This window comes from Pelmatolapia mariae, linkage group LG18 (assembly GCF_036321145.2).
Source record: "Pelmatolapia mariae isolate MD_Pm_ZW linkage group LG18, Pm_UMD_F_2, whole genome shotgun sequence".
In the NCBI taxonomy this organism is placed as follows: Eukaryota; Metazoa; Chordata; class Actinopteri; order Cichliformes; family Cichlidae; genus Pelmatolapia; species Pelmatolapia mariae.
In genome coordinates, this window is record NC_086243.1 from 11,315,203 (window position 1) to 11,340,850 (window position 25,648).

Below are 25,648 nucleotides of genomic sequence, written 5' to 3' on the forward strand. Positions count from 1 at the left end.
TCCTGTGTCACGAGTATTATGAGTTGCTCCTTTCCCTCAAGTTACACTCGTAACTACTCATCTGTGATCATGTTTGAACCACACTGGTGTCTGTTAACTGACAGGACTGAAATACTCAACAGGAAACAGTGCAGTGGTATGCATTTTAATTGTGCAAAATCATGCTGTTTTTTTTTTCTTTTCATTTCTAAGTAAACATTTTTTTAAACAGTTTCCGAACTCAGCAGCAGTCTGATCTGCGTTGTAGTGGCTTAACACATCCAGGTGTAGTAAGTTCATTTCAGTAACATGTGACGAGTCATGGAAAACCTTTTGCACAGCATGACACGTGAGCACAAGATTTTATATTCTGCACAAACTGTAAACATTCATGAAAAAGACCAGCATGGCACTGTGATGTGAAAATCCATAAATAATGCCGTACATTACCACAAATGCTCTTTTCAATGGAAAATACAAACGGCAAACATTCACAAATTAAATACATTAATAGTTTTTTGGGTGGGTCAGTGATGCAGCAGTGACTTCACAAGGGTAACAGTTGGGAGATGCACATTGATAAGACAGCCAGACTTCTGTGGATACCTTCACATCGGCCACACAGGATACTGTCTCAGTCTATCATGCAGATGAGTGACATTTTTAAAAATCCAGCACCAAGTAAAGACTTGGAATGTATCGCTAAACCTTTAGATTGTGTTTGGAGGACCAAAATCAACAACCTGCAATTAAAAAACCCCCACAAAACCTGTTGAATCAATTGTGCTGCCCCACTGTGGTGAGCCCTGGTGAATAAGGGAAAATCCAAAAGTAGCTTCTTTAGGACAAACATTAAAGGTTGGGGGGAATCTAGAGAAATCTCTGTGTTCAACAACTTACTGAGGTAGTACTGAATCGTACCGTACTACTTATTATCAGTATACTATTAAAAAAAAAAGTAAAATCAGCATTTATGATAGTATGTGGGTATAAATCCAAATGGCATGGGTAACCTGCACATCTGTGAAGGCACCATTAATGCTGAACATTATTCCCAGGTTTTCCCTACAAAGGCCTTGCTTATCTGAGATGACGCCAAACTCCATTCTATGTGCATTTAAACAGCTGGGTACATAGAACTAACCTGCATGGATTCAAGACCTGTCACCCATTTAAAACATCTGGTGTATAAAATCACAGCATCTGCGCTGGTCTCCTCAGTTTCCTAACACTTACAGTTCTACTGCAATTAGTAGCTCCACAGTATAATGCTTTGCACATTTGGCTAACGAGTGAAAGATCGACACAAATCCCTGTAGGATTGCGTCAAGAAGGACATCCGGTGTCTTTTTGACAATTGTATGAAACGCATGCACTGTTGCACTTGGTGACACATTCTTTCATGATAACGCACATAAGAACTATGATTTATTTTTGCTTCTGTGTAGATTTAGTTATATTTCTGGAAGTACTGATCGTCCACCGAATGAGTAGTAATATGTGAAAACTCTTTAGACACTACAGCACAGTTTGGGTTTTTAGGTCAGTTTAAATCCTTTGTTAAAAGTCCACCCTTATCCTAAACTCCCTCAAGTTCTAGGTTTTAATATGAAATTGTGGTATTGATGTTCATTGATTTTACAATCATTATTTTACCAGCGTAGTGCGCACTCATCAGCATGATTTTTGTGGCAAAAACAGCAATTCAATCTCTCGGCTTTTGAGACTTTCAGTAAAAACTACAAGTATTTTTTTTTCCAGCAGTGCTATCATGACATTCCACTGTAGTGAACAATACAATACACAATGTGTGTTTCTATGAGCGTGACTGACGGTAACATGCAGTCATTTAATCATTTAAAATAAGTTTTTCCGGCCTCCAGCTTCATCCATATGTGTGACCGTTCCTAAGTGTTAGTTAAAAATGACTTTAGTAAGTTTGCTACTCTTACATCACAGCCTATTTTATACCCATTTCCTCCTTCAGAGTGACTTCCCCTCCTTGTCACGAGTCCTTGGTGTGTGAGATCTGTTTCCACAGCAGGGCTTTCAGGTTGTTGAGGATAAGCGAGTGCTCCATGTTCATCTGTCCAGCATTACCTTTGAGAGCCATGCAGGCGTACAGCTGCCTCTCGAGCTCCTCTCTCATCTCTGACGGCGCCCCCCGCAGGAGGTAGTCCTTCAGCGCTTCGCAAGCCTTCGCCAAGTTTGGCCTGAATGGCTCCTCCCTGCATCGCCTCTCTGACAAATCGCAGGATGTCTGGCAGTCTGCCCCGTAAATGCAGTCGGCATCTGTTTCGCACTTCAGTGCTCGCATGGTGCGCCTGAACTCCTCCTCGGAAACCACTGCTTGGGTGTTAGTCAGACGGAGCTCATGGCGGTCAGTGTAACCAAAGTGTGCCGCAGCGAGGTCGCAGATCAGAAAGCTCCCGTAGGTGCCGTGAAAGATGTCCTCCACGAGCTCCAGCAGGCCCATGGAGATCTTAGCTTTGCGAGGCCAGGAGGGGGTGAACCACTGGTCCATGGAGCGCTGCAAACCACTAGGAACCCATGAAACAAGAGGCCAAGGCAGAGATAAACCGTACAGGGGTCCATAGGGAACACGCTCCGTCATGTAGAGATCCCCGCAGTAGCCGATGAGACGAGGAGTGTGTCCTTTGTCCTGGAGCAGCAGGCCCAGCAGCACCTCAAAGAACAGAGCACAAAACTGCCTTAACATCAAGCCTCAGAAAACTGTTCTCCACTGTTAATTATATTATTATGAACTTATGATACCTCATCCATTTGCAGGAGGGCCCATGTAGAGCGGGCTTCTGGCAGTGACACCCGTCCATCCCTGTTGCCATCGGCGACAGAGAGGATTTGGCTGACGAGGCTAGCAAGGTTCGCCTGTTCTCCAAGCTTGGACTGGTGGATAGAGAATGAGAGAAGCTGTTTCAGGCTTTAGTCCATTACAGATTTAGTTTCATCTGAACTTTTATGACTTGACCTCTTTTACCTTGAGGTGATTAAAGACCATCTCTTTAAACTTCTCCACTGAGGTGCCTCTCGTAGGCTTGTCAAACACTGGGGTTTCCCTCCGTGGCTCTGGTTCCTCACCCAGCTCATAGTGCACAACCTCCCCCAGCTTACAGTGGATGATCCCATCGTGGTCTCCCCAGCTTCCTGTGTATACCTAATGAAAAGCAGAATGGGATAATTGACCGATCACTCACCTTTATCCTTTGCTAATGAGAACTCATATAAGAATAAACTTTTCATGTAACTCTCAGAAAAAATAAATTCTTTAATATTCTACAGAGCTCTCCAAAAGTTGATTCTGTTCATCTGGATGTAGCATTTTCAGTGGGAGAAACGTTTCGTCTTCATCCAAGTGACTTCTTCAGTCTCAGCTCACTGCAGGCTTCCCCAATCTTATCATTGTAAGGCCATGAGTACCATTCACAGAGAGTTGGGGAATGGCTGCAATCACAGCATTGAGTGAGTGACGGAAGTGACGGACAAGGTAAGCGACTCATGTTGTAACTGACGTCAGACGCCGGAGATTTTGGCGGAAAATTAAAGCGAATGGTAGTTTAGATTTGAATAAATTCCTTTAAGCTTCAGTATAACCAAATACACTTATCAATTGTCTTATAACTAACAACATTTGTCTAAATCATCTCCAACACCCTGGAGAACAACGGGGAGAGTTTAGAGGCTCTCCAAGATTACATTGATCAGTACTTCCAGGATCTCGTGATGAAGAAGGCTCAGAGTGCATCTTCCCCGGCCAAACCTGACACGCCGTCGTCGAAAAGACTTCGCCCGGCAGATTCCCCCGGCACAACATCGCCAGCCGGCAAAGATATTGTCGACATACTGGAGTCAATCGACCAACGACTGTCCAGTTTCGATGCAAGGCTGTCCTTGGTGGAGATTCTTCACCGGGAATTTAAATCCTTGCGAGAGTCCCTGGAGTTCAGCCAGCAGCAGGTGGAAACGCTCGCTGCTGAAAATGCCACGCTAAGGGAGTCGGTGAAATGTCTCACAGACAATGTTACTCAGCTAAATAGAGAAAATAAAAAAATAAAAGAAACATTTATAGATTTACAAGCTCGTAGCATGCGTGATAATCTGGTATTTTCTGGTATTCCAGAAGCCGCTGGAGAGGACGCGGAGGCCACGGTAAAAAGCTTCATCAAAACCCACCTGAAGCTGCCGGAGGACACGGTGAAGAACATCGTCTTTGATAGGGTGCATCGCCTCGGCCCCATTCGGGCTGCGGCCGGGAGACCACGTCCTATCGTGGCCAAATTCGGCCACTACAAACAAAAGGAACAGGTGAAAAGCCGCGGCAGGGAATTAAAAGGAACGGACTTCAGCGTGAACGACCAGTTCCCCAAAGAGATCCTGGAACGACGCAGGGTCCTCTTCCCAATCCGACGCAGCTTTATCCAGAAGGGCTCCCGCGCTGTCATCGCTGTGGACCGGCTGTACGTGGACGGACAGCTCCACCGCGACCCCGACATCACTCCGTGGCTGTATTAACTTCACACCAGATAAGAATCCGCTACACCCTTTCCCCACCCACTCACACTAACTTGCATTAACATCTGTTTAACTTACTAGTATCAAATCACATCTTAGGTGTGATTTCATAGCAGAATTAACACCGTCACTCTCCGTCAATGGTTTGATCGGAATGTTTCCGGATTTTTTTTTTTTTTTTTCTTCTCGTTTTTTGTTCTCTTTTTTCCCCCTCTTGTTTTTATGCTGCTCACCCTTGTCCTTGGTTTCTTTCTTTCTTTTTTCTTTCTTTCACTGCTTCGATCACCTGCTTCCACACTCATCCACAAACAACATCCTTTATTTGGACACATACGCACAGCACGATCACGCACAGCCATGCGCTCAACGGCAGCACATTTACATCAGACAGCGCACACAGTCGTATAGGATACACACACTTAAACCAAGCGTACTCATATTAGTAAATATGCACACACATAGTCAGACTCAGGGAGCATCTCACCACACATTTTTTCTCTCTCCCCCTCTTTTTATTTACGAACAAGTGATGTATTCTCTCCACCTGTCTAAGCGACACACACAGCGCACACCCCTAGTTATACACAGACATCTATGGGTGCACTAAGATTCGTTACATGGAATGTAAATGGAGCTGGCTCCAGAGAAAAGAGGTTAAAAATATTTAACCAACTCAAAAAACTACAGGCAGATGTTGTCCTTTTACAAGAGACCCACAGACCTCTTAGAGGTTTGAATGAACTTAAAACATCTGAGTTTCCTAATGTGTTCTCAGCTTGTTATAATTCTAGACAAAGGGGAGTAGCAATTTTAATCCATAAAAAAATTAATTTCACAGTACTCGATACAGTTATAGATCCAGAGGGCAGATTCTTAATCATTAAACTATCTATACTTGATAAAAAGCTATGTATTGTAAGTGTATATGGTCCAAATGTTGATGATCCCTCATTCTTTCATGGTTTTTTCAGTGCACTCTCCGAACACTTAGATGGCACACTTGTTCTTGGAGGCGACCTCAACCTTGGACTAAATGAAGAAATGGATAGGCTCAATACAGCAGGAACTCAGCGTAATTGGCAGTCCATAAATATAATCAAACAGTATATGAGCGACTTTGGTCTTTGCGATGCATGGCGCTCCCTTCACCCCACCAGTAAGGAATATACTTTTTTCTCACATGTCCATCACTCCTACTCTCGTCTGGATTATTTTTTGGTCAGCAGCTCACTGCTGAGGGACATTTCAGACACTGAGATTCACCCTATAGCTGTCAGCGATCATGCTCCTGTATCTTTAACACTAATGCACAAGAATAATACTACGCCTAGTAAAAACTGGAGATTTAATACATCACTGCTTAAAGATGAAGACTTTATTAAATATTTTAAAAAAGAGTGGACTTCATATTTAGACTTTAATGACACTCCCGGAACATCAGCTTCTGTTCTATGGGAAGCAGGGAAAGCTGTGATGAGAGGTAAAATAATTTCTTTCTCATCACATAAAAAGAAAAAAGAAAACAAAAATATCCAGGAATTAGAAAAAACCATCAAATCACTAGAAGAAGCCTATGCGTCCGACCAAGATCAGGAAACATTGAACAAAATACGCAAAACAAAACTAGAATTAAATGAGATAATTGATAAAAAAACAAAATTCTTAGTACAAAGACTACGCTTACAAAATTATGAACATGGTAATAAATCCGGTCAATTTCTAGCAAACCAGCTAAAAATAAATAAAGAAAAAACAACTATATGTGCTGTTCAAGATTCATCTGGGAACACAATATATGAACCGAAACAAATAAACAACATTTTCAGGGATTTCTATAAAACGTTGTATTCACCACAAATAAACCCATCTAAAAAGGAAATTGATCAGTTTTTAGACAACATAACTCTCCCAAAATTATTAGACTCTCAAGCAATGGCATTGGATTCGCCACTGACACCAGGTGAACTCCAGGAAGCCCTGATAAGTATGCCCAATAATAAGGCTCCAGGTCCAGACGGCTTTCCTGCAGAATTCTACAAAGAATTCTGGACGACTTTAGCCCCAATTTTTTATAGAACGCTGTTGGAAATCAAAGAAAATGGCAGACTCCCATCAAATATGAATTCTGCAAACATTAATCTCCTGCTAAAACCAGGCAAAGACCCTGTATATCCCTCAAGCTATCGTCCAATATCCCTTATAAATGTAGACCTTAAAATAATCTGCAAAGCTCTCTCGAAGAGACTAGAGAAAATAACCCCCCTCTTAATTCATCCTGACCAAACTGGTTTCATAAAAGGTAGGCACTCATCAACAAATACACGTAGATTACTTAATTTGATAGACTACTCATACAGTAAAAACCTTGAAACTACAATATTTTCTTTAGATGCAGAAAAAGCGTTTGACAGAGTTAACTGGAAATTTCTATTTGCAACTTTACACAAATTTGGTTTTGGATCTTCTTTCATCAGCTGGTTAAAAATATTATATAATTCCCCAACAGCTTGTGTCAGAACAAATGACCAGACATCCTCCAGCTTCTATCTCCTGAGGGGCACCAGGCAGGGATGCCCACTCTCCCCTTCACTGTTTGCAATTTTTATTGAACCACTAGCAGCAGCAATTAGACAGAATTCAGTAATTAAGGGCATAAAATGCAAGAACGTGGAACATAAAATCAGCCTTTATGCGGATGATGTGCTACTCTTTCTCCAAAATTCACAAACCAATATCTCTGGGGTGATTGAATTGATAAACTCTTTTGCAAGAATATCAGATTACTCAATTAACTGGTCAAAATCTACAGTCCTTCCGATTAATTGCTCCTTCCATAATTCCTCTTCTACTCCACTGCAATCGGGAAATATAAAATATTTAGGTATTAATGTTTCTCCCAAGCTTGCAGATCTAACTAAATTAAACTATATCCCACTTTTAAAGAAAGTAGAAGGCGATCTGGCTAGGTGGAAATGTCTACCCATATCACTCATGGGAAGGGTTGCCGCTATAAAACTGATGGTCTTACCAAAAATAAATTATTTATTCTCAATGATCCCAACTAAACCGCCACAAGATTGGTTCAGATCTCTAGATTCATATATGTCCAAATTCCTTTGGAAAAATAAGCCCCCACGTATAAGCTTAAAAACACTACAAAAGACCAAGGATAAAGGAGGATTAGAACTACCTAACTTTCAGCACTACTTCTTAGCCAACAGGCTCCAATTTATCTCAGGATGGCTAAAACATACCCTCTTAGATGAACCTTGGCTAGATGTAGAACAAGCACTTTGCAATAATCTAGAGATTTCAGATCTACCATTTATCAGCTCAAACATTCAACGACATGAATGCTTCAAAAGCGTCAACATTAGCTCCTCTCTGACAGCATGGTGGGAGTTTCTGAAGTTGACAGAGTCTTCATTAATCCCATGCAAACGTACACCTATCTGGAACAACCCTGACATATTACAAAACAATAATATGATAAACTTTTCAGATTGGAGTGGTAAAGGAATCAAATATTTAGAACATATACTAGAAGGAACAGAATTTATTTCATTTGACAGACTAGTTACAAAATATGGGATCAACAAGAAAAGATTTTTAGAATATCAACAAATTAAATCCATAGTAAAAAAGAAATTTAAACCGGGTCAAGTTGAACTACAAACACCACCAAGTGTGGTTCAATTTCTTACTCTTAAAACCCCCAAATTACTATCCAAAATATACAGAATGCTTTCTAAAATAGATGAATCAATATCACTTCCTATTGCAAAATGGGAAGCGGATTTATCAGTTAACTTAGACCAAAACTTCTGGTCTCAGATTTGCTTAAAAACCTTTCATCTAATTAGAAATCCCAGTCTTCAATTAATTCAATACAAAATACTACATAGAGTGCACTATACAGGTCATCGGATGTTCAAGATGGGCTTTACGTCTACCAACAACTGCTCACACTGCCAAACCAATTCACTGGACAATTATATCCACGCTCTTTGGTTCTGTCCACCAGTTCAGAAGTTTTGGCGTGAGATATGTGAAGACTTATCAAAGTGTCTGAAATGTAACATTCCAACTTCTCCTTTAGTGTGTTTGTTGGGCAGCTTAGATAATGTCACTTCAGAAAAGAATATAGCCCACATGGTTTTCACTGCCCTATGCATAGCCAAGAAAACAGTCCTCATGAACTGGAAAAATAAAAATAATCTTAATTCTAACCAGTATAGAAATTATCTATTAGATTACATTAGTCTTGATACAGCCTCTGCCACCACATCAGATCAATTGCTCTGGGCTCCTTTGATCAGCTCCATCACCTAGTGGGGGTGGGGGGTCATAGTTTGGTCCCACCTTTACTGTTGTGATTGGTGTGGGGGTAGGGACAGGCTTAGGGCGTCGGGGGGTTCCCCAGGAGCATCTTCCTTGGGGGGCTCAACCCGGGGTAGCGGTCATGGCCAATTAAGGGCTCTGTTGGCTCTTAGGTGACGGTTTCCTCGTGGCTGCGTGCAGCGGGGCTAGGGGAGGGTCTGTGCTGACGGACGTGGGTTACTGACCTGGTAGCCTAGCTGCCCCTGGGTGGGTCCGGGACGGGCGTGAGGTTCTGGGGGCACTCCGTCTCTGGGCTGGGGCCCTGGCCGGGCCTCGGGGGCTCGGGTCCTGGTTGGTGTGTTGCTGGGGTTGTGGGCGGGTGGGTATATGGGGGCCCAGTCCTGGCGCAGGGCGCCGCCAGTGCATCGAGCCACCTGGGGGACTCTTCAACTGGTGGGGGAGGTTGTCACATCTTGCAGGAGCTTTCCTCTCCTCAGGAATTCTCTCTGCAGGAGGGGGAGATATAGGAGAGGTGGAGGAAGATCTCAGCCTGGGCGTCTATTGTCTTGTGTAGTCTGGAAGATGAGTGGATGATGGGGTGGGTGCAGTTTTCTCTGTAGTGGGGTCGGGTGGGCTGTCCCGGGCTCTGTGGGGCCGGGCGGTGCTGCTGCACTGGGCCCTGGTCCGGATGGGCCTGGGCCCCCTTTCCCTGGCGGGTTGCAGAGCATGGGGGTGCCTACTGGGGTCAGCGGGGGAGCTGGCCCCAGGGAGGGGTCACTTGCCCCTCTCTTTCTTCCCTCCCCATCTCCAGCTGCCTCCCTCTTCCCGCTCCACCACAATCACCCACACATGCAGGGCCTTGGGGTAGGGGTGTGTCACCAGGGTGCAGAGGAGGCATCCCCCCCCTCTGTCCCCTTCTGGCTGCCTCTGCCTCAGTTTTATCTCACAACTTAGACATTCACATTACTCACACTCTCATAACACATACATATAGGATCTTGGGGGTGGGCTCACAACACGGACTCCAAATTACCATCAGGGTGTACACCTCACCCCTGGCGTCGTTGCCCACCTCTCAATTTTAAATACACGTAGACATTGAGGGCTATCAGGAGGGGCTATGCGCTTACCTGCTGCTCTCTGGCAGGTAGCTCCATGCCCTCCTGGGTTTTAATTGCACCTTAGAACACATATACATCAACACTACATATGAGCGGGTAGAGGGAGGTTTGGAGTCTTCTCACACCCCCGGTCTCTGCGGCCTGCTGGAGCGGGGGGGCTAGGAGGAGGAGTTGGCCGTCCGACTGGGGTCTGGGGTGTGGGGCCTCCCTGCTGCTGCGGAGTCGGGGCAGTCTGCTTCTCCCCACTGCAGGGAAAAGGGTAACACCACCTGGGTCTGGGTGCAGTTTCCCCCTCCAGGGGCAAGGGTACCTAGACCCGGTTCTTAGAGTACGCTTGGGGAGTGTGATTGTGTGTACAGCGTCTCTTTATGTCTGTCTCCACGTTGGTTGAGTGTGGAGTAATTGCCTATGAGAGCATGAGGGTGGGAATGGATGTTTGTATTTGAGTGTGCCTGTATGTCTGTGTCTATATGTCAGGTTGGGTATCAGACGCCACCTCTCTGGGGACATCTCAGGCCCTCCAAGGTTTGGAGGCCTATCTCCCCCCACCACTTCCCCTGCCGGTGGCAGACGCCCTCAGACATCGATGCGTTGGTGGTTCTTTGTGTCCGGGGGTGGGCGTCCGGGTACACACCGGCTCACTCCTTGGTGGCTGCTTATCGGGGCCTGGAACCTGGGGCTCGCTCGGGCCACTTCGGGGGTGGGGTGCCCTCGGCCTCTCGGCCTGGGGCTCGGTCACTCAGGCACAGCTGGCTGCCGGCGGAGCTCACGGGCACGTCACTGCAACCCCCCCTGGCTTCTGCTCCGCGGCTGCTGAGTGATCCCTCATCTGGGACTCTCCTCAGCTCTTTCTGGGACAGTGGCGCGGCTGCCCCTCTGTTGGTCTTCCTTGGTCTCTTGTGTTCTGGGGGCCTCTGGATGTCTGGAGTTTTGATCTCCTCCATACCTGCTTCATGCCCTGGAGGATGGGACTGTGGCCCCCCACACCCTCTAGCAGATCATTACATTAAGGAACCTTTTAAATACAAGCGCGCTCATGCTCACAGGTGTACACACAGGTGATCACACACACAAACTACACCCTTTTTGGCTCCTACCTCAAAGCACACTGTGCGCTGTCGATCTTACGTGCTGCACAATAATGTTTAATATTAAGTTTGTAGTGTTATATTCCCATATATCATTGTGATGTTGTTTATTCTATTACTCTCGTTTTCTTCTGCTTGTTTTCTTTTTTCTTTCTCAACAGGTGATCCAGGTGATCGATATATGTATTTTTTGTCTGCTTATTTTGTTGGTTTTTGTTTTTTGCCCTTTATCCCCGTCCCTGTTCTCCGCTGTTTTTTTTTTTTTTGTTTGTTTTGTTTTTTCCCCCCTCTTTCTTTCTCCCTTTTCTTTTCCCCTGTCCCGTATCTAGCAAGTAAAAAAAAAAAATAAAATAAAATAAACAATAAAAGGTAAATCAAATGGACCATTACGGCAAGGCTGGGATGGTCCATTTGGTAAAGTAAATCCGTTGGGCATCTTTCTTCGCCTTTAGACAATAATTCTGATGGCAAAAGAACCAAACGGGACAGGTTTTTAAAAAAAAAAAAAAAAAAAAAAAAAAAAAGAAGCAGGGGACGGTTAGGGCCTCTGCAGAGAAAATACAGCTCACATTGCAGACAAATAAATTTATTTCAAACTCACGCCGTCTCTGTCCTGTGTCACGAGTATTATGAGTTGCTCCTTTCCCTCAAGTTACACTCGTAACTACTCATCTGTGATCATGTTTGAACCACACTGGTGTCTGTTAACTGACAGGACTGAAATACTCAACAGGAAACAGTGCAGTGGTATGCATTTTAATTGTGCAAAATCATGCTGTTTTTTTTTTCTTTTCATTTCTAAGTAAACATTTTTTTAAACAGTTTCCGAACTCAGCAGCAGTCTGATCTGCGTTGTAGTGGCTTAACACATCCAGGTGTAGTAAGTTCATTTCAGTAACATGTGACGAGTCATGGAAAACCTTTTGCACAGCATGACACGTGAGCACAAGATTTTATATTCTGCACAAACTGTAAACATTCATGAAAAAGACCAGCATGGCACTGTGATGTGAAAATCCATAAATAATGCCGTACATTACCACAAATGCTCTTTTCAATGGAAAATACAAACGGCAAACATTCACAAATTAAATACATTAATAGTTTTTTGGGTGGGTCAGTGATGCAGCAGTGACTTCACAAGGGTAACAGTTGGGAGATGCACATTGATAAGACAGCCAGACTTCTGTGGATACCTTCACATCGGCCACACAGGATACTGTCTCAGTCTATCATGCAGATGAGTGACATTTTTAAAAATCCAGCACCAAGTAAAGACTTGGAATGTATCGCTAAACCTTTAGATTGTGTTTGGAGGACCAAAATCAACAACCTGCAATTAAAAAACCCCCACAAAACCTGTTGAATCAATTGTGCTGCCCCACTGTGGTGAGCCCTGGTGAATAAGGGAAAATCCAAAAGTAGCTTCTTTAGGACAAACATTAAAGGTTGGGGGGAATCTAGAGAAATCTCTGTGTTCAACAACTTACTGAGGTAGTACTGAATCGTACCGTACTACTTATTATCAGTATACTATTAAAAAAAAAAGTAAAATCAGCATTTATGATAGTATGTGGGTATAAATCCAAATGGCATGGGTAACCTGCACATCTGTGAAGGCACCATTAATGCTGAACATTATTCCCAGGTTTTCCCTACAAAGGCCTTGCTTATCTGAGATGACGCCAAACTCCATTCTATGTGCATTTAAACAGCTGGGTACATAGAACTAACCTGCATGGATTCAAGACCTGTCACCCATTTAAAACATCTGGTGTATAAAATCACAGCATCTGCGCTGGTCTCCTCAGTTTCCTAACACTTACAGTTCTACTGCAATTAGTAGCTCCACAGTATAATGCTTTGCACATTTGGCTAACGAGTGAAAGATCGACACAAATCCCTGTAGGATTGCGTCAAGAAGGACATCCGGTGTCTTTTTGACAATTGTATGAAACGCATGCACTGTTGCACTTGGTGACACATTCTTTCATGATAACGCACATAAGAACTATGATTTATTTTTGCTTCTGTGTAGATTTAGTTATATTTCTGGAAGTACTGATCGTCCACCGAATGAGTAGTAATATGTGAAAACTCTTTAGACACTACAGCACAGTTTGGGTTTTTAGGTCAGTTTAAATCCTTTGTTAAAAGTCCACCCTTATCCTAAACTCCCTCAAGTTCTAGGTTTTAATATGAAATTGTGGTATTGATGTTCATTGATTTTACAATCATTATTTTACCAGCGTAGTGCGCACTCATCAGCATGATTTTTGTGGCAAAAACAGCAATTCAATCTCTCGGCTTTTGAGACTTTCAGTAAAAACTACAAGTATTTTTTTTTCCAGCAGTGCTATCATGACATTCCACTGTAGTGAACAATACAATACACAATGTGTGTTTCTATGAGCGTGACTGACGGTAACATGCAGTCATTTAATCATTTAAAATAAGTTTTTCCGGCCTCCAGCTTCATCCATATGTGTGACCGTTCCTAAGTGTTAGTTAAAAATGACTTTAGTAAGTTTGCTACTCTTACATCACAGCCTATTTTATACCCATTTCCTCCTTCAGAGTGACTTCCCCTCCTTGTCACGAGTCCTTGGTGTGTGAGATCTGTTTCCACAGCAGGGCTTTCAGGTTGTTGAGGATAAGCGAGTGCTCCATGTTCATCTGTCCAGCATTACCTTTGAGAGCCATGCAGGCGTACAGCTGCCTCTCGAGCTCCTCTCTCATCTCTGACGGCGCCCCCCGCAGGAGGTAGTCCTTCAGCGCTTCGCAAGCCTTCGCCAAGTTTGGCCTGAATGGCTCCTCCCTGCATCGCCTCTCTGAAAAATCGCAGGATGTCTGGCAGTCTGCCCCGTAAATGCAGTCGGCATCTGTTTCGCACTTCAGTGCTCGCATGGTGCGCCTGAACTCCTCCTCGGAAACCACTGCTTGGGTGTTAGTCAGACGGAGCTCATGGCGGTCAGTGTAACCAAAGTGTGCCGCAGCGAGGTCGCAGATCAGAAAGCTCCCGTAGGTGCCGTGAAAGATGTCCTCCACGAGCTCCAGCAGGCCCATGGAGATCTTAGCTTTGCGAGGCCAGGAGGGGGTGAACCACTGGTCCATGGAGCGCTGCAAACCACTAGGAACCCATGAAACAAGAGGCCAAGGCAGAGATAAACCGTACAGGGGTCCATAGGGAACACGCTCCGTCATGTAGAGATCCCCGCAGTAGCCGATGAGACGAGGAGTGTGTCCTTTGTCCTGGAGCAGCAGGCCCAGCAGCACCTCAAAGAACAGAGCACAAAACTGCCTTAACATCAAGCCTCAGAAAACTGTTCTCCACTGTTAATTATATTATTATGAACTTATGATACCTCATCCATTTGCAGGAGGGCCCATGTAGAGCGGGCTTCTGGCAGTGACACCCGTCCATCCCTGTTGCCATCGGCGACAGAGAGGATTTGGCTGACGAGGCTAGCAAGGTTCGCCTGTTCTCCAAGCTTGGACTGGTGGATAGAGAATGAGAGAAGCTGTTTCAGGCTTTAGTCCATTACAGATTTAGTTTCATCTGAACTTTTATGACTTGACCTCTTTTACCTTGAGGTGATTAAAGACCATCTCTTTAAACTTCTCCACTGAGGTGCCTCTCGTAGGCTTGTCAAACACTGGGGTTTCCCTCCGTGGCTCTGGTTCCTCACCCAGCTCATAGTGCACAACCTCCCCCAGCTTACAGTGGATGATCCCATCGTGGTCTCCCCAGCTTCCTGTGTATACCTAATGAAAAGCAGAATGGGATAATTGACCGATCACTCACCTTTATCCTTTGCTAATGAGAACTCATATAAGAATAAACTTTTCATGTAACTCTCAGAAAAAATAAATTCTTTAATATTCTACAGAGCTCTCCAAAAGTTGATTCTGTTCATCTGGATGTAGCATTTTCAGTGGGAGAAACGTTTCGTCTTCATCCAAGTGACTTCTTCAGTCTCAGCTCACTGCAGGCTTCCCCAATCTTATCATTGTAAGGCCATGAGTACCATTCACAGAGAGTTGGGGAATGGCTGCAATCACAGCATTGTAAGATGGCGAAAGATGCACCCTTAGGCCCCCTCCTTGATTCAGAGATGGTCTTTCCCTTTTCACGTAAGGGTAAGGGTACATCCTTCGCCATCTTACAATGCTGTGATTGCAGCCATTCCCCAACTCTCTGTGAATGGTACTCATGGCCATTGATCAGTGGTCATGAGAATTTGCATAATTATGATGAAGGAACTGACCTCCCAGCCCATTGTTCCTTCAGTGGTACTAGTTTCAGTCATTATGCAAATGTACTGTTTATAAGATTGGGGAAACCTGCAGTCAGCTGAGACTGAAGAAGTCACTTGGATGAGTGACGAAACGTTTCTTCCACTGAAAACGCTACGTCCAGATGAACAGAATCAACTTTTGGAGATTTACTTACCTGGATGATTGAGAATGCATCAAGAAGATTCTACAGAGCTAATGAATCTAAAAAATAGCTACAATTGCAAATTCTTTAAATGTTTCTATGTATAAAAAATGGCTGTAGAGAAAATGTTCCACAAAAGAAAAAAAAAGTAAAAAATACCCTGCAAGAAAAATAGTTACTAGGTGAGCTAACAGAGGCTAATAGAAGCTGACAGAGGCTAACAGTGGCAATGACATCTGTGCTTACTGACAAAAAGTCCAGGATATCCTCAACAAGTTGACTCGGTATCATTGTCATCGGTCAAAAGTTAACTCCACTGTATCGACTGTATTGGACTCTTGTCACAACGTTTTATAGCCTCCTCCAAAGTAAATACAGGTGGGCCGCTAGCCTATTGACTGCTTGCTGTGGTAAACAGGGGGCCGACAACCTACACTCACTACAAATGAACGTCCTGAGTTTTTGAGGTGACATGGAGAGTAAAAACGTAAAAAATACTGCAAATTTTTTTATCAATTTTTTATTAATGATTCATTATTATCTGTTGGTTTTCTAACAGTGTTTAGAAAAATGTTTATATACAGAAACAGTGGAAGAAACATGACGGCCCATGGCGGCAGTTATGGAGTAGAGTCTAAATTTGACGTATTTGTTTCTCTTGGCTGACTAAAACCTGTTTGTCCTACAGCAACCAGCTAGGTTTGTTCATTTGAACTGGGTGTGGTAAGAAAACAGAAGTCATCGATTGACATCTACCAGTGAGATTTTACACACAGTAATCTAAATGGAAATTACAGTGGTCGCCTACCTGGTTGTTTGGCAGTGTTGACAGACACCTGCCCATGTACAGTGTTTCCTTGTCGCACAGACTGCTGCAAGCAGACCCATCGATGATCCCCCTCCTGTATTTATCACACTTTAACAAAAAAGAGGAACACAATTATTACTCTAACGCAGGTGATATTTTCTTAATAGCCACAAAGATTTCTGAGACGAGTTCTTGCAATTTTCAAACCATGGTCTCTTCTAAACTACTGCAGTCACTCACAATGGCATTCTTGCACTCGTGTCCTCTGCACAGCTCTGTGTAGGCGGAGTATTGCACATAGAACACCCAGCTCCCCACCAGCACAGTCAGCCATGTCAGGAACAGGTAGTTCACCCGCACAAAGGAGATCCGAGCCTGTGAGTGGAGAGTTGAAACAAAACTGCGCTGATGGATCCAGATCTGGAAACTCTACAGTACCTAGGTCCCGGCAGTTCATTTTGTTATGAACCTGCATTTCTTTGTATTGGGATTACCTGGATTAACATGTTAGACAACTATGTTTTTGATCTAATCAAACAGCTTTGATCACATAAAAGGTTATTGTAGTGAGAGTTGGGGAGTCTCACCAGTACCAACCAGTACCTTGTCCAGTAACAAGGTACTGGTTGTGTGGTTTATTGCTAGGTGCAACAATAGCTCATTAAGCCAGAAAATGTTTTTTAGAGTTGGGAGTCCCATTCTTTCAGCGCGACATAGCATTTTAGTTGTGGCTGGTAACAGCTTACTGCTTGAGTCACAGGATGCACACATCACATGTCTTACAATGCCCCTTTGAGCAGACGTCCTGTTATTTCTGTGACACGGTTAAAGTTAATGCAGTTATTTTCCATCGTGATAAAAATCAGGCAGACTGAAACTTCTGAAGAAAACTGCACTACAAAAAAAAATCTACAAACAGCTTATTTTAAAACAACCTGATATTAGAAAAGTCAGTAACTATTTGTGTCATTTTCCTTCACCTGTTAATAAACATTTACAGCGACAAATACATTTTCATCACAAATAATCAGAAGAGCTAGAGCAGGGGTCACTAACAGGCGGACCAGGGTCCGAGTCCGGACCCAGTCGCCATCCTATATGGACCCAGACCTATAGTTAACAAAATATTAAATTATATTTAATTTTGACGGGGCGTAGAGCTGGGCGCTAAAACGATAACGATATGTATTGCAAAATAACTTTTTCTCAATAGAAAAATTAAACTATTGCGATAGACCTCATCTCTCTCTTAAAAAAAGAAAGAAAAGAAGAACAGCCAATCCAAATTAAGTAGCGCAGAGGCGAACCAATCACAGCCGCAGCGTCACGTCACGTTACTTGTTACGTACTGCACAAGTGCCGAGCCGCGCATGTGTGGTTCGGGAAGCAGCCAGCCGCTGGTAATGGAGGAAATGAGTGTGTTTCGTAGTGATGTGTCGGTCGCGAACGAAAGAGCCGGATTTTTGACGTGAACGACGCGAGCCGGCTCCTTATCGCGAGCCGTGGGTTTTTTTCTTTCTTTCTCTCACCCTCTCTCTCGCACTTTTTTTCCGCTTCACTCCGCACGCGAGCCTTGTGCTTTGCGCTGGGAAGAGGTGGGAGGGGCGGTAGTTACACTCGCAGTAGCACAGTAACAGAGCAGGAGGGAGAGAGAGAGAAAGAGAGCCAGGGACAACAACGTCACATTAGAAAGGTATAGTAATCATCCACAACTATTTTCAGTTGGGGATGATAAAGGATTCAGAAAGTTCAGAAAGCTATACAACAAGGAGAGATTGAGAATTTCCTTTTAGTTCTCAGTTTATTTGATATTGACAAAAGTTAATCAATTGTGTCTGTTCTTCTGTAAAACAAACAAGATTTATTTTTAGAATTAATATTTTGTTTCTAAGTGGAATTGACAATTTAGTAGTTTGTTTTGTTTGTTCTATTTTGAAACTTAAACGCTTTAGCGGCTGCCTTTTGTGTAGTTTGCAATATTTGCCTTTATTTATCTGAAAAAGTCTCATGTTCCTTAAGTACATCTACCCTGTTGAACTTATTATGGGAAATAAATATTTAAATCAAGACAAGCTGCTGATTATTTCACATTTTACTTGTGAGCAACGGCACATTTAAATCTTACAAATATAGTTATTTGGCTTTTATCGTGATATATATCGTTATCGCCTGAAATGAAAAAAACATATCGTGATATGAAAAAATCTTATATCGCCCAGCTCTAACGAGGCGATTCAATTTTAAGCGGTAACGTTACATTGTATTAGACCAGGGAACATAAAAACCAATTGTGTGTGAGTTAAGCCACCCACGTGACACTACTTAGCCAATCACATCTGCGCATTCAAGGCGATCGCAACGCTGAGTGCAGACACAGACAGACAGAGGAAAGAGACGGTGAGAGGCGAATGACAAGCGAGACGATTAACAATACAGTGAGACAAGACGTGAGTGGGAGTCACAAGAGGTAAAACAACTATGGCGCTGTCAAAAAAGAGAAAAGTAGACACCGAAAATAGAACTTTCAAGACTGAATGGACCGACGCATATATGTTCATTCTTCCGGCCGCAAGCAGCAAACCAGTGTGTCTCATATGTTCAGAAACCGTGGCACTGATTAAAAGTGGCAATGTCAAACGCCACTATGAGACAAAGCACAAAGCCTTTGAACAATCATACCCACCCAAGTCTGAACTCAGGTCCCAGAAAATTAGCAGTCTCAGAGCCCAATATGATCAATCCACAAGGATCTTAACCAGTTCTTTCACCGCCCAACAACGTGCTCATGAATGTTCCCTCAGAGTTGCTTGGATTTTAGGTCAACACAAAAAGCCCTTTGCAGATGCAGGTGTTGTCAAAGAGTGCATGAGTGCAGTAGCAGAAACATTACTTGAAGGTAAACAAAAAGAAGAGCTTTGTGACAAAATAAAGCAAATACCTATGTCAGCATCAACAGCCACAAAGAGAAGTGAAATATTAGCTCAGGATGTGCTGTCCCAGCTGGAAGAAGCTATTCATAAGACACCATGTGTAGGCTTGGCTGTAGATGAGTCCACTGATGTGTCTGACAATGCTCAGCTGTTAGTTTATTTAAGGTTCTTCAACAATGATAAGAAAGAGTTCTGTGAAGACCTGTTAGGTGTAACTTCCCTTCACAGCACTACAAGAGGAGAGGATATTTACCTGGCCATTAAGGAAATGTTAACAAAGCGAGGAAAAGAGCCAAAGCAAGAGGTTTCAATAACCACAGATGGAGCCCCTGCTATGATGGGGAGAGAGAAAGGAGCTGTAGCAAGAATGAAAGAGGACAATCCTGAGCTAATCTCTTACCATTGCATTATTCATCAGTCTGTCTTATGCTCCACCCTGTCAGATGAGAATGCTGAGGTGATGAAAACAATGATGAAAATGATAAATTTTCTCAGGGCATCTTCTTGTCAGCATCGCATGCTCAGGGAATTTCTCAGAGAAGTTGATGCACACGCTGATGATCTTCTGCTTCACAACAATGTGAGATGGCTCAGCAAAGGCAGGGCATTGGAGCGATTTTGGTCCATCAGAAGTGAAGTAGCAGCTTTCTTGGAAGAGCTGGAAAGTCAGAAAGCAACAAACTTTTCTCTATTTTTAAATGATGGGAAAAACATGGATATTGTGGCCTTTTTGGTTGATATCACTTCACACCTGAATGAACTGAATTTGAAGCTGCAGGGGAAGGACAATTCAATTTGTGAACTGATGACAGCTGTCCGCTCCTTTCAGAGGAAACTTGAAGTGTTCAAAGAAGACCTGCAAGGAGACTATGCACACTTCCCAACAGTAAAGGAACAGGTTCAGGGACAGAGAGATGTGTCCTCTTTTGTTGACTTTGTTGATAAGCTGATTGAAAACTTCAGCAAACGTTTTGATAGCTTCAGCTTTGGACAGCAGCTCACCATGTTCATAAAGAACCTATTTCTCATCACTGATGTCAGAGAGTTCTCAAAGGAAGTCACACAGGACTTCAAGTGGGCAAATGCTGGGCCTCTTCAAATGCAACTGGTTGATCTCCAAGCAGATGTGGCCCTGAAAGAGCAGTTAGGAAGAACTGAACCTGCCACTTTCTGGCTCCAAATGGTCTCTGAGACAGCTTTCCCAAATCTGAGGAAAATAGCCCTGTACATCATGACCATGTTTGGCTCCACATACAGCTGTGAGGCAGCTTTCTCCACAATGAACATAAAAACTATTGTACCAATACATGAACACCAGAAATCAATATTTTACTAAATAAATCAAAATACACAGGGAGTACTCCAAAGAAGAAGGCTCATCTCATGCACGACCATCCTGAGATTAGCCAAACAAACTTACATTAAATCAGCTCAAGTGAAAGTCCAACATTGGACACACTTAGCTTCACAAAACTACCTCCTAATTCAGAGCTAGCTAATGGCTCGGTCAAGGACTAAAAATGTAACAACTTCCTTAGATCCATAAAAAAATATTTTTTTCACATTCTGTGACCGATTGGAACTTGTGGTGATGATATGGTCGCTCAGAGCTCGTGGGTGTTGCACACTCACAACCACTTTTAATTGCAGAGCGATTGCACAGGTTGCCAGATAGGAAGCAACTTTTCTGCAAACAGCTGCAGCCTCACTGCAAAATATTGCTGTCTGATTTATAAATGTAGACAGACTGGCAACATGTTGCCAATCTGTCTGAATGAGTCTTTGTCAGTAAACACAATTCAATAGGACTTGAGTCAGCTGGCTGCTTGTGGGCTGGTTATATTTCTATAGAACAGGAAGGTTGCTGAATGCAAATGTAATGTGAATTTCTTTTAAAAATGAATTTGAGTCTATGTAGACTTCAACAGATATGTGATTTTAAAGGATTTATCACAGTTAATTGATGTATTATTAGTAATAGATTGCACTTAATTGCCAACTTGGTCCCTTTCAATCATAGACTATCTCACAATAATTATGGCTGGTTTTAGTGAGTATTGGTATGCTTGCCAATCTTATTGTGATAAAACGGACACTGACAAAGTTTAACTTTGAGGGCATAGTTTGGCAACCTAGATAAATATAATAATAATATTGTATCGTGTGAAGCATGGTGATGATATTGTATCACGTGGTATCTGGTGATTTTCACCTCTAATGGAATAAAAAACTGAACTGAAATTAACCAAATCAGAAACAAAAACAGCTGCAGTTGTTGAAAACAGGAAGAAAGATCAAGTTAAATGCCAAATTAGTCATATAGTCCAGCTGTACATACAGAAAGTAACTATTTGCTTCATTACCAACCTATACAGGTGTTATATTTGCATCTCTGCGAGGCTGCACTTATAAAGAGTGGTGCTTTGAGTTAAAGTGTAACTTTAGCATGCAACAATAAAAACGATAACATGGCAATGATTAGCAGCTATAACTTTTACCTTGTTTGAAATCCTAGTTTAGTATGCCAACATGCAAACATTTGCTAAGAAAAAACCCCACACAAAATACAGCTGAGGCTTATGGACTCCTTACAGCAGGTAAATACTGATTTTGTGGTGCTGATTTCAGAGGATTGCAAAAGTCCCTGGGAGGGGGAACGTGAAGTTTTTGTGTCAATAATTCGTTAATTTGTTCTTTGGTCAGTGTGGCCAAAGGTTGCTAAGCCAACTATCATGGCAATCCACACAACACAGTTACACATTTCACCATCTCTTCTATGGCAGAAAAGTCTGCGGCCTTATCAAAGAGTCTCGAACTAGAACTGTGAAAACTTTACGATTAGAAGTTACAGGACACTTCTGTGAGGTCTTGATGTTGCTTTGGAGCAACAGCTGAAGTCAGTTAATGAAATGATCCTCTCGGCAGCACACAGACTAAGAGAATAATTAAATAAAAGCAAGCAAAAAGATAAAGCAAAGAGGACTGTTGGAAGGCAGAGTGGAGCAGTGAAAAGAATTTAGGTCAGACTGCCTCCGTCGGCCACACTCCTCGACTTTTACCCAAACAAAACTGCAGTTAGTTTTTCCTCCGAGGACTGTAACTGCACTTGGGAGGATAAAGTAATTTTGCTTCTCTCTTTGATTGCATGGCAGGAACTGGTTATGCCGTGTGTGTTTTGGCAGCTTGGCGTGCCTCTCATTCAGCTTTAGCACTGTTTCCAAATCCCAGCAAAATACCCTGGCAGTGTGGCAGGCACCAAGTCAAAAGCCTTTTTATCTTTCATGTGCTGTGATTACTGTAGTGTGTAAACAGAGCAGAAGAACTCTCTGTTATGGGTTTATACACTCTGTGGGAGACATTAAAGCGTCTGATCCGCACTGACACACAGAAAGAGGGTCAAATTACTCTTAATTTGTATTCTTTTGAGATTTGAGGCATTTCACGAAATACTTTTACAAGAAGGTTAGGGTACGGGAAAATAACAAATTACCTGTCTCTCTATTTGGTGCATTTCATCAATCTGTTACTGACAACAGCAGGAGTTTATTTGAGCTTTAGCAGCTGCTTTTTAATAGAGCAGGACAGATGTCTCCTCTGCACGACCGCTTTGCTTTTAAACACTGTGTGCCCTGAAGAGATGACTAAATAGACAGTTGGCCTCCACGAAAGAGATGGAGATAAGGATAAAGAGTGAACACTGCTATCACATCTGAATGCCTTGGCATGTGTAAAGGCTCTCTGCAAAGGGAATTAACATTTCCTATGTGTACACATGGAAATTAAAGGTTGGATACAGCCCAGCCCTCCATGGTCATGACAAGCAAGTGACTTTGAGTCATGCGTGCCTGTGAACTGTCTGTGGGGTGTGTGAAAGCTGAGCAGGACAGAGCTTAATCCTTCATCAAACCCTGTGGTCCCTTACAGTGTCTCCTCTGCAATGAAACCTGATATGTACTAAATGTCTTAACTAGGAAAACAATGCATAAACCTAACTGATGCCACGTATGAGGGTTAAAAAGAGTCAAAAAGATGTTTATTACTATATTACTAATCACAAAGACAGGGACAGAGACTCCACATGTTTTGCAGTTGTATAGCAGCCTCAAGGTATAAATCAATAAAATAAACAAAACAAGATAAGTCAAATAAAATGACTAAGTGCTGAGAGCTGAATGACCTATGCACGACTGAGCTAAGTGACAAAGCACAAAATCCATAGTGCAAGCTTTAGGGTCAGTGTCTGTCAACAGATGGTCTCAGTTACCCAGACAAAAGGCCCATATCATGTAGAGGGATTTGCGGTGATGGCCACTGTCATTTCATCCCACCTGAAATCCACAGAGCGTCTCAGGACGGAGGTGGCTCTCCTTGTCAGTTTTTGCCTCTAATCCCGCGTGACGCACTGAAGGTGGCTAATAATCCCTGATTGAAAACGTGTCTTTACATGCTCAGTGAAGTCTTACTAAACTGGTTTTTAAATGTAGCAGGCTTTGACATCTGAGCTATTTAATTTCTGACAGCACAGTTCGGTCCAGGAGACATATATATGTCGGCTCTGCAGTAAACTGTGATGACTTTGCTGAAACCTGCCCTGTAAGCTTGCTACCTGGAAGACAATAAGGAACACATTTTGCCGTGGTGGCTTTATGAGCATACAGGTTTCCTAGAAAGTTCTTAGAGAGGCTTTTTCTCAAAATTGGTGAGCCCGTTTGCATTTTGCACTGACCTTTTGTTTGAGATACATGAACACGGGGAGAAACTGATTTGAGTAGACCACAAACAGAACACATTTGCCTAATTGTTGTGCAAAATGTGCACACTGCATGCACAATATACTGTGAAAACACATGCAAAATCATTTTTTTCTTCTAGGATTGATGTCCTCTCAGGCCTCAAAAAAACAACGCCAGGTACAGGATGACATGTTGCTTAGTAGCAACTGATCTCATTGAATTAAACCATGGGCCTACAGGAGACACTTGTTTACTGTAATTGGTTACTGGTTATAGCCAGATGAAATGAGCTGAGCTTGCCAACACTCTGAGCTCAACATGTTTCAGCTTTCAGTAGACTGCATTAAACTGACGGTTGTGTATGTTGTAATGCAACAGCATTCTACCCTTTTTAAGAGCAAATGCAGCCCTGTACTCTCTTCCTCTTGCATAAGCTCCTTACTGTATTGGGAGAAGTTGCTGGCAGCTGCTCCTCAAATCAGAAGGTTCAACCCTTATTACCCAGCCCAAAGGAATTACTGCTGCCCTTGCACTGCTGAAGGCAAGGAAAAGACTGAGTGGAAGCCCTGGCATCTTTACAGTCAAAAACAAAGCAGTGCCAGGGAAACGATCCTATTGTTTCTAGAGCAGGCTCGCATTCATCAGGTATTTTGCATTTTGCATTCATCAGGTATTTTGATGTCGCCCACACTGAGCAGCAAGAGAAGGTACCCGTTTACTGCCAGCTGTCAGTGTGATGTGGCACCACGGCGAGCTCAAACAACCCCACAGCATCACCTCATTTTAAACTGCAATACGCTTCACACAACAGATCCTGGGTAGCAATCTTACCTGAAAGTAAAAAGACTTTTTCACCCAGGCCCGTGGAAACAGACCCTTCGCCATCACAAAAATAGATCATCTCAAGACGTGGACCTGGCTGTGGGGGATCATCCAAAAACCCATGGGAGAAAGCGTGTTCAGCATCAAACGACGGGCACAGGGAAATTATTACAGGTTATCCGATTTTAAGCTCAGATTGTCGGTTTGTGTTGACGGCGTGAGTCGCTCTGACGGCACACTTTGCCTGCGCCTGGGCTCTCTTTGCAGCAGCTGCTGAATTCCAACCAAAGCAACATAGTTGAAGCTGGGGAAAAAAACGCAGGTTCAGAGCGCAGGCGCAAACTCTACCAATAAGATGTCCTTTTTTTAAGTTTACACGTGATCAACTAATTTGACCAAAACTGCTGTCCAAGCCCACTCACCGAAGCCAGGTCCCCTCCGCAGATAACGGCGAGTCAATATTGCGTGTTTGCGAAACTCCGGAGGTACAAGCGGGTCAAGCCAGCAAGGAGGGGGAAGACAAACATCCTCTTCCTCCTTCAAAATAAAGGTTTTTATTGCGGAGACGCTACATAGAACTTCCGGCCAGGAGGTCTGATTAAAAATTACCTGTTAGCGTCATGTTATGTTGTAGCGCCATGAAGTGGTCCTACTTTGCACAAGTTTATCAAACATCGCGTCGTTAAACCTCTGATGTTTTTGAGTAAACATATTTTATATATAAAATGTCTCTCTTAGGCAGACATTTACGCATAACACCTCCAGAAAAACGTCGACTAAAAGAATTAAAAAAATAAAAAATATGCTTCTTTAAGGGGCGGATATGTTTTGCTTACTAAATGCCCTGCCTACAATTTCAAATGTTTGAAAAAAAAG

General features: G+C 43.1%; 2 protein-coding genes across 2 annotated transcripts; both read right to left on the minus strand.

The window, feature by feature from the left end:
- Window positions 1-5: 5 nt before the first annotated feature.
- On the minus strand, window positions 6-12,734 carry LOC134617271 (divergent protein kinase domain 1A-like). The gene is made up of 4 exons (XM_063462479.1): window positions 12,642-12,734; window positions 2,978-3,154; window positions 2,755-2,886; window positions 6-2,665 (listed from the first exon to the last, which is right to left on the minus strand). The coding sequence occupies exons 1-4, from the start codon at window positions 12,732-12,734 to the stop codon at window positions 1,985-1,987; spliced, it is 1,083 nt and encodes a 360-aa protein (XP_063318549.1). The 3' UTR covers window positions 6-1,984.
- On the minus strand, window positions 11,614-25,343 carry LOC134617446 (divergent protein kinase domain 1A-like). The gene is made up of 7 exons (XM_063462691.1): window positions 25,195-25,343; window positions 24,782-25,076; window positions 16,528-16,662; window positions 16,288-16,395; window positions 14,627-14,803; window positions 14,404-14,535; window positions 11,614-14,314 (listed from the first exon to the last, which is right to left on the minus strand). The coding sequence occupies exons 2-7, from the start codon at window positions 24,833-24,835 to the stop codon at window positions 13,634-13,636; spliced, it is 1,287 nt and encodes a 428-aa protein (XP_063318761.1). The 5' UTR covers window positions 24,836-25,076; window positions 25,195-25,343; the 3' UTR covers window positions 11,614-13,633.
- Between the last annotated feature and the right edge of the window lie 305 nt (window positions 25,344-25,648).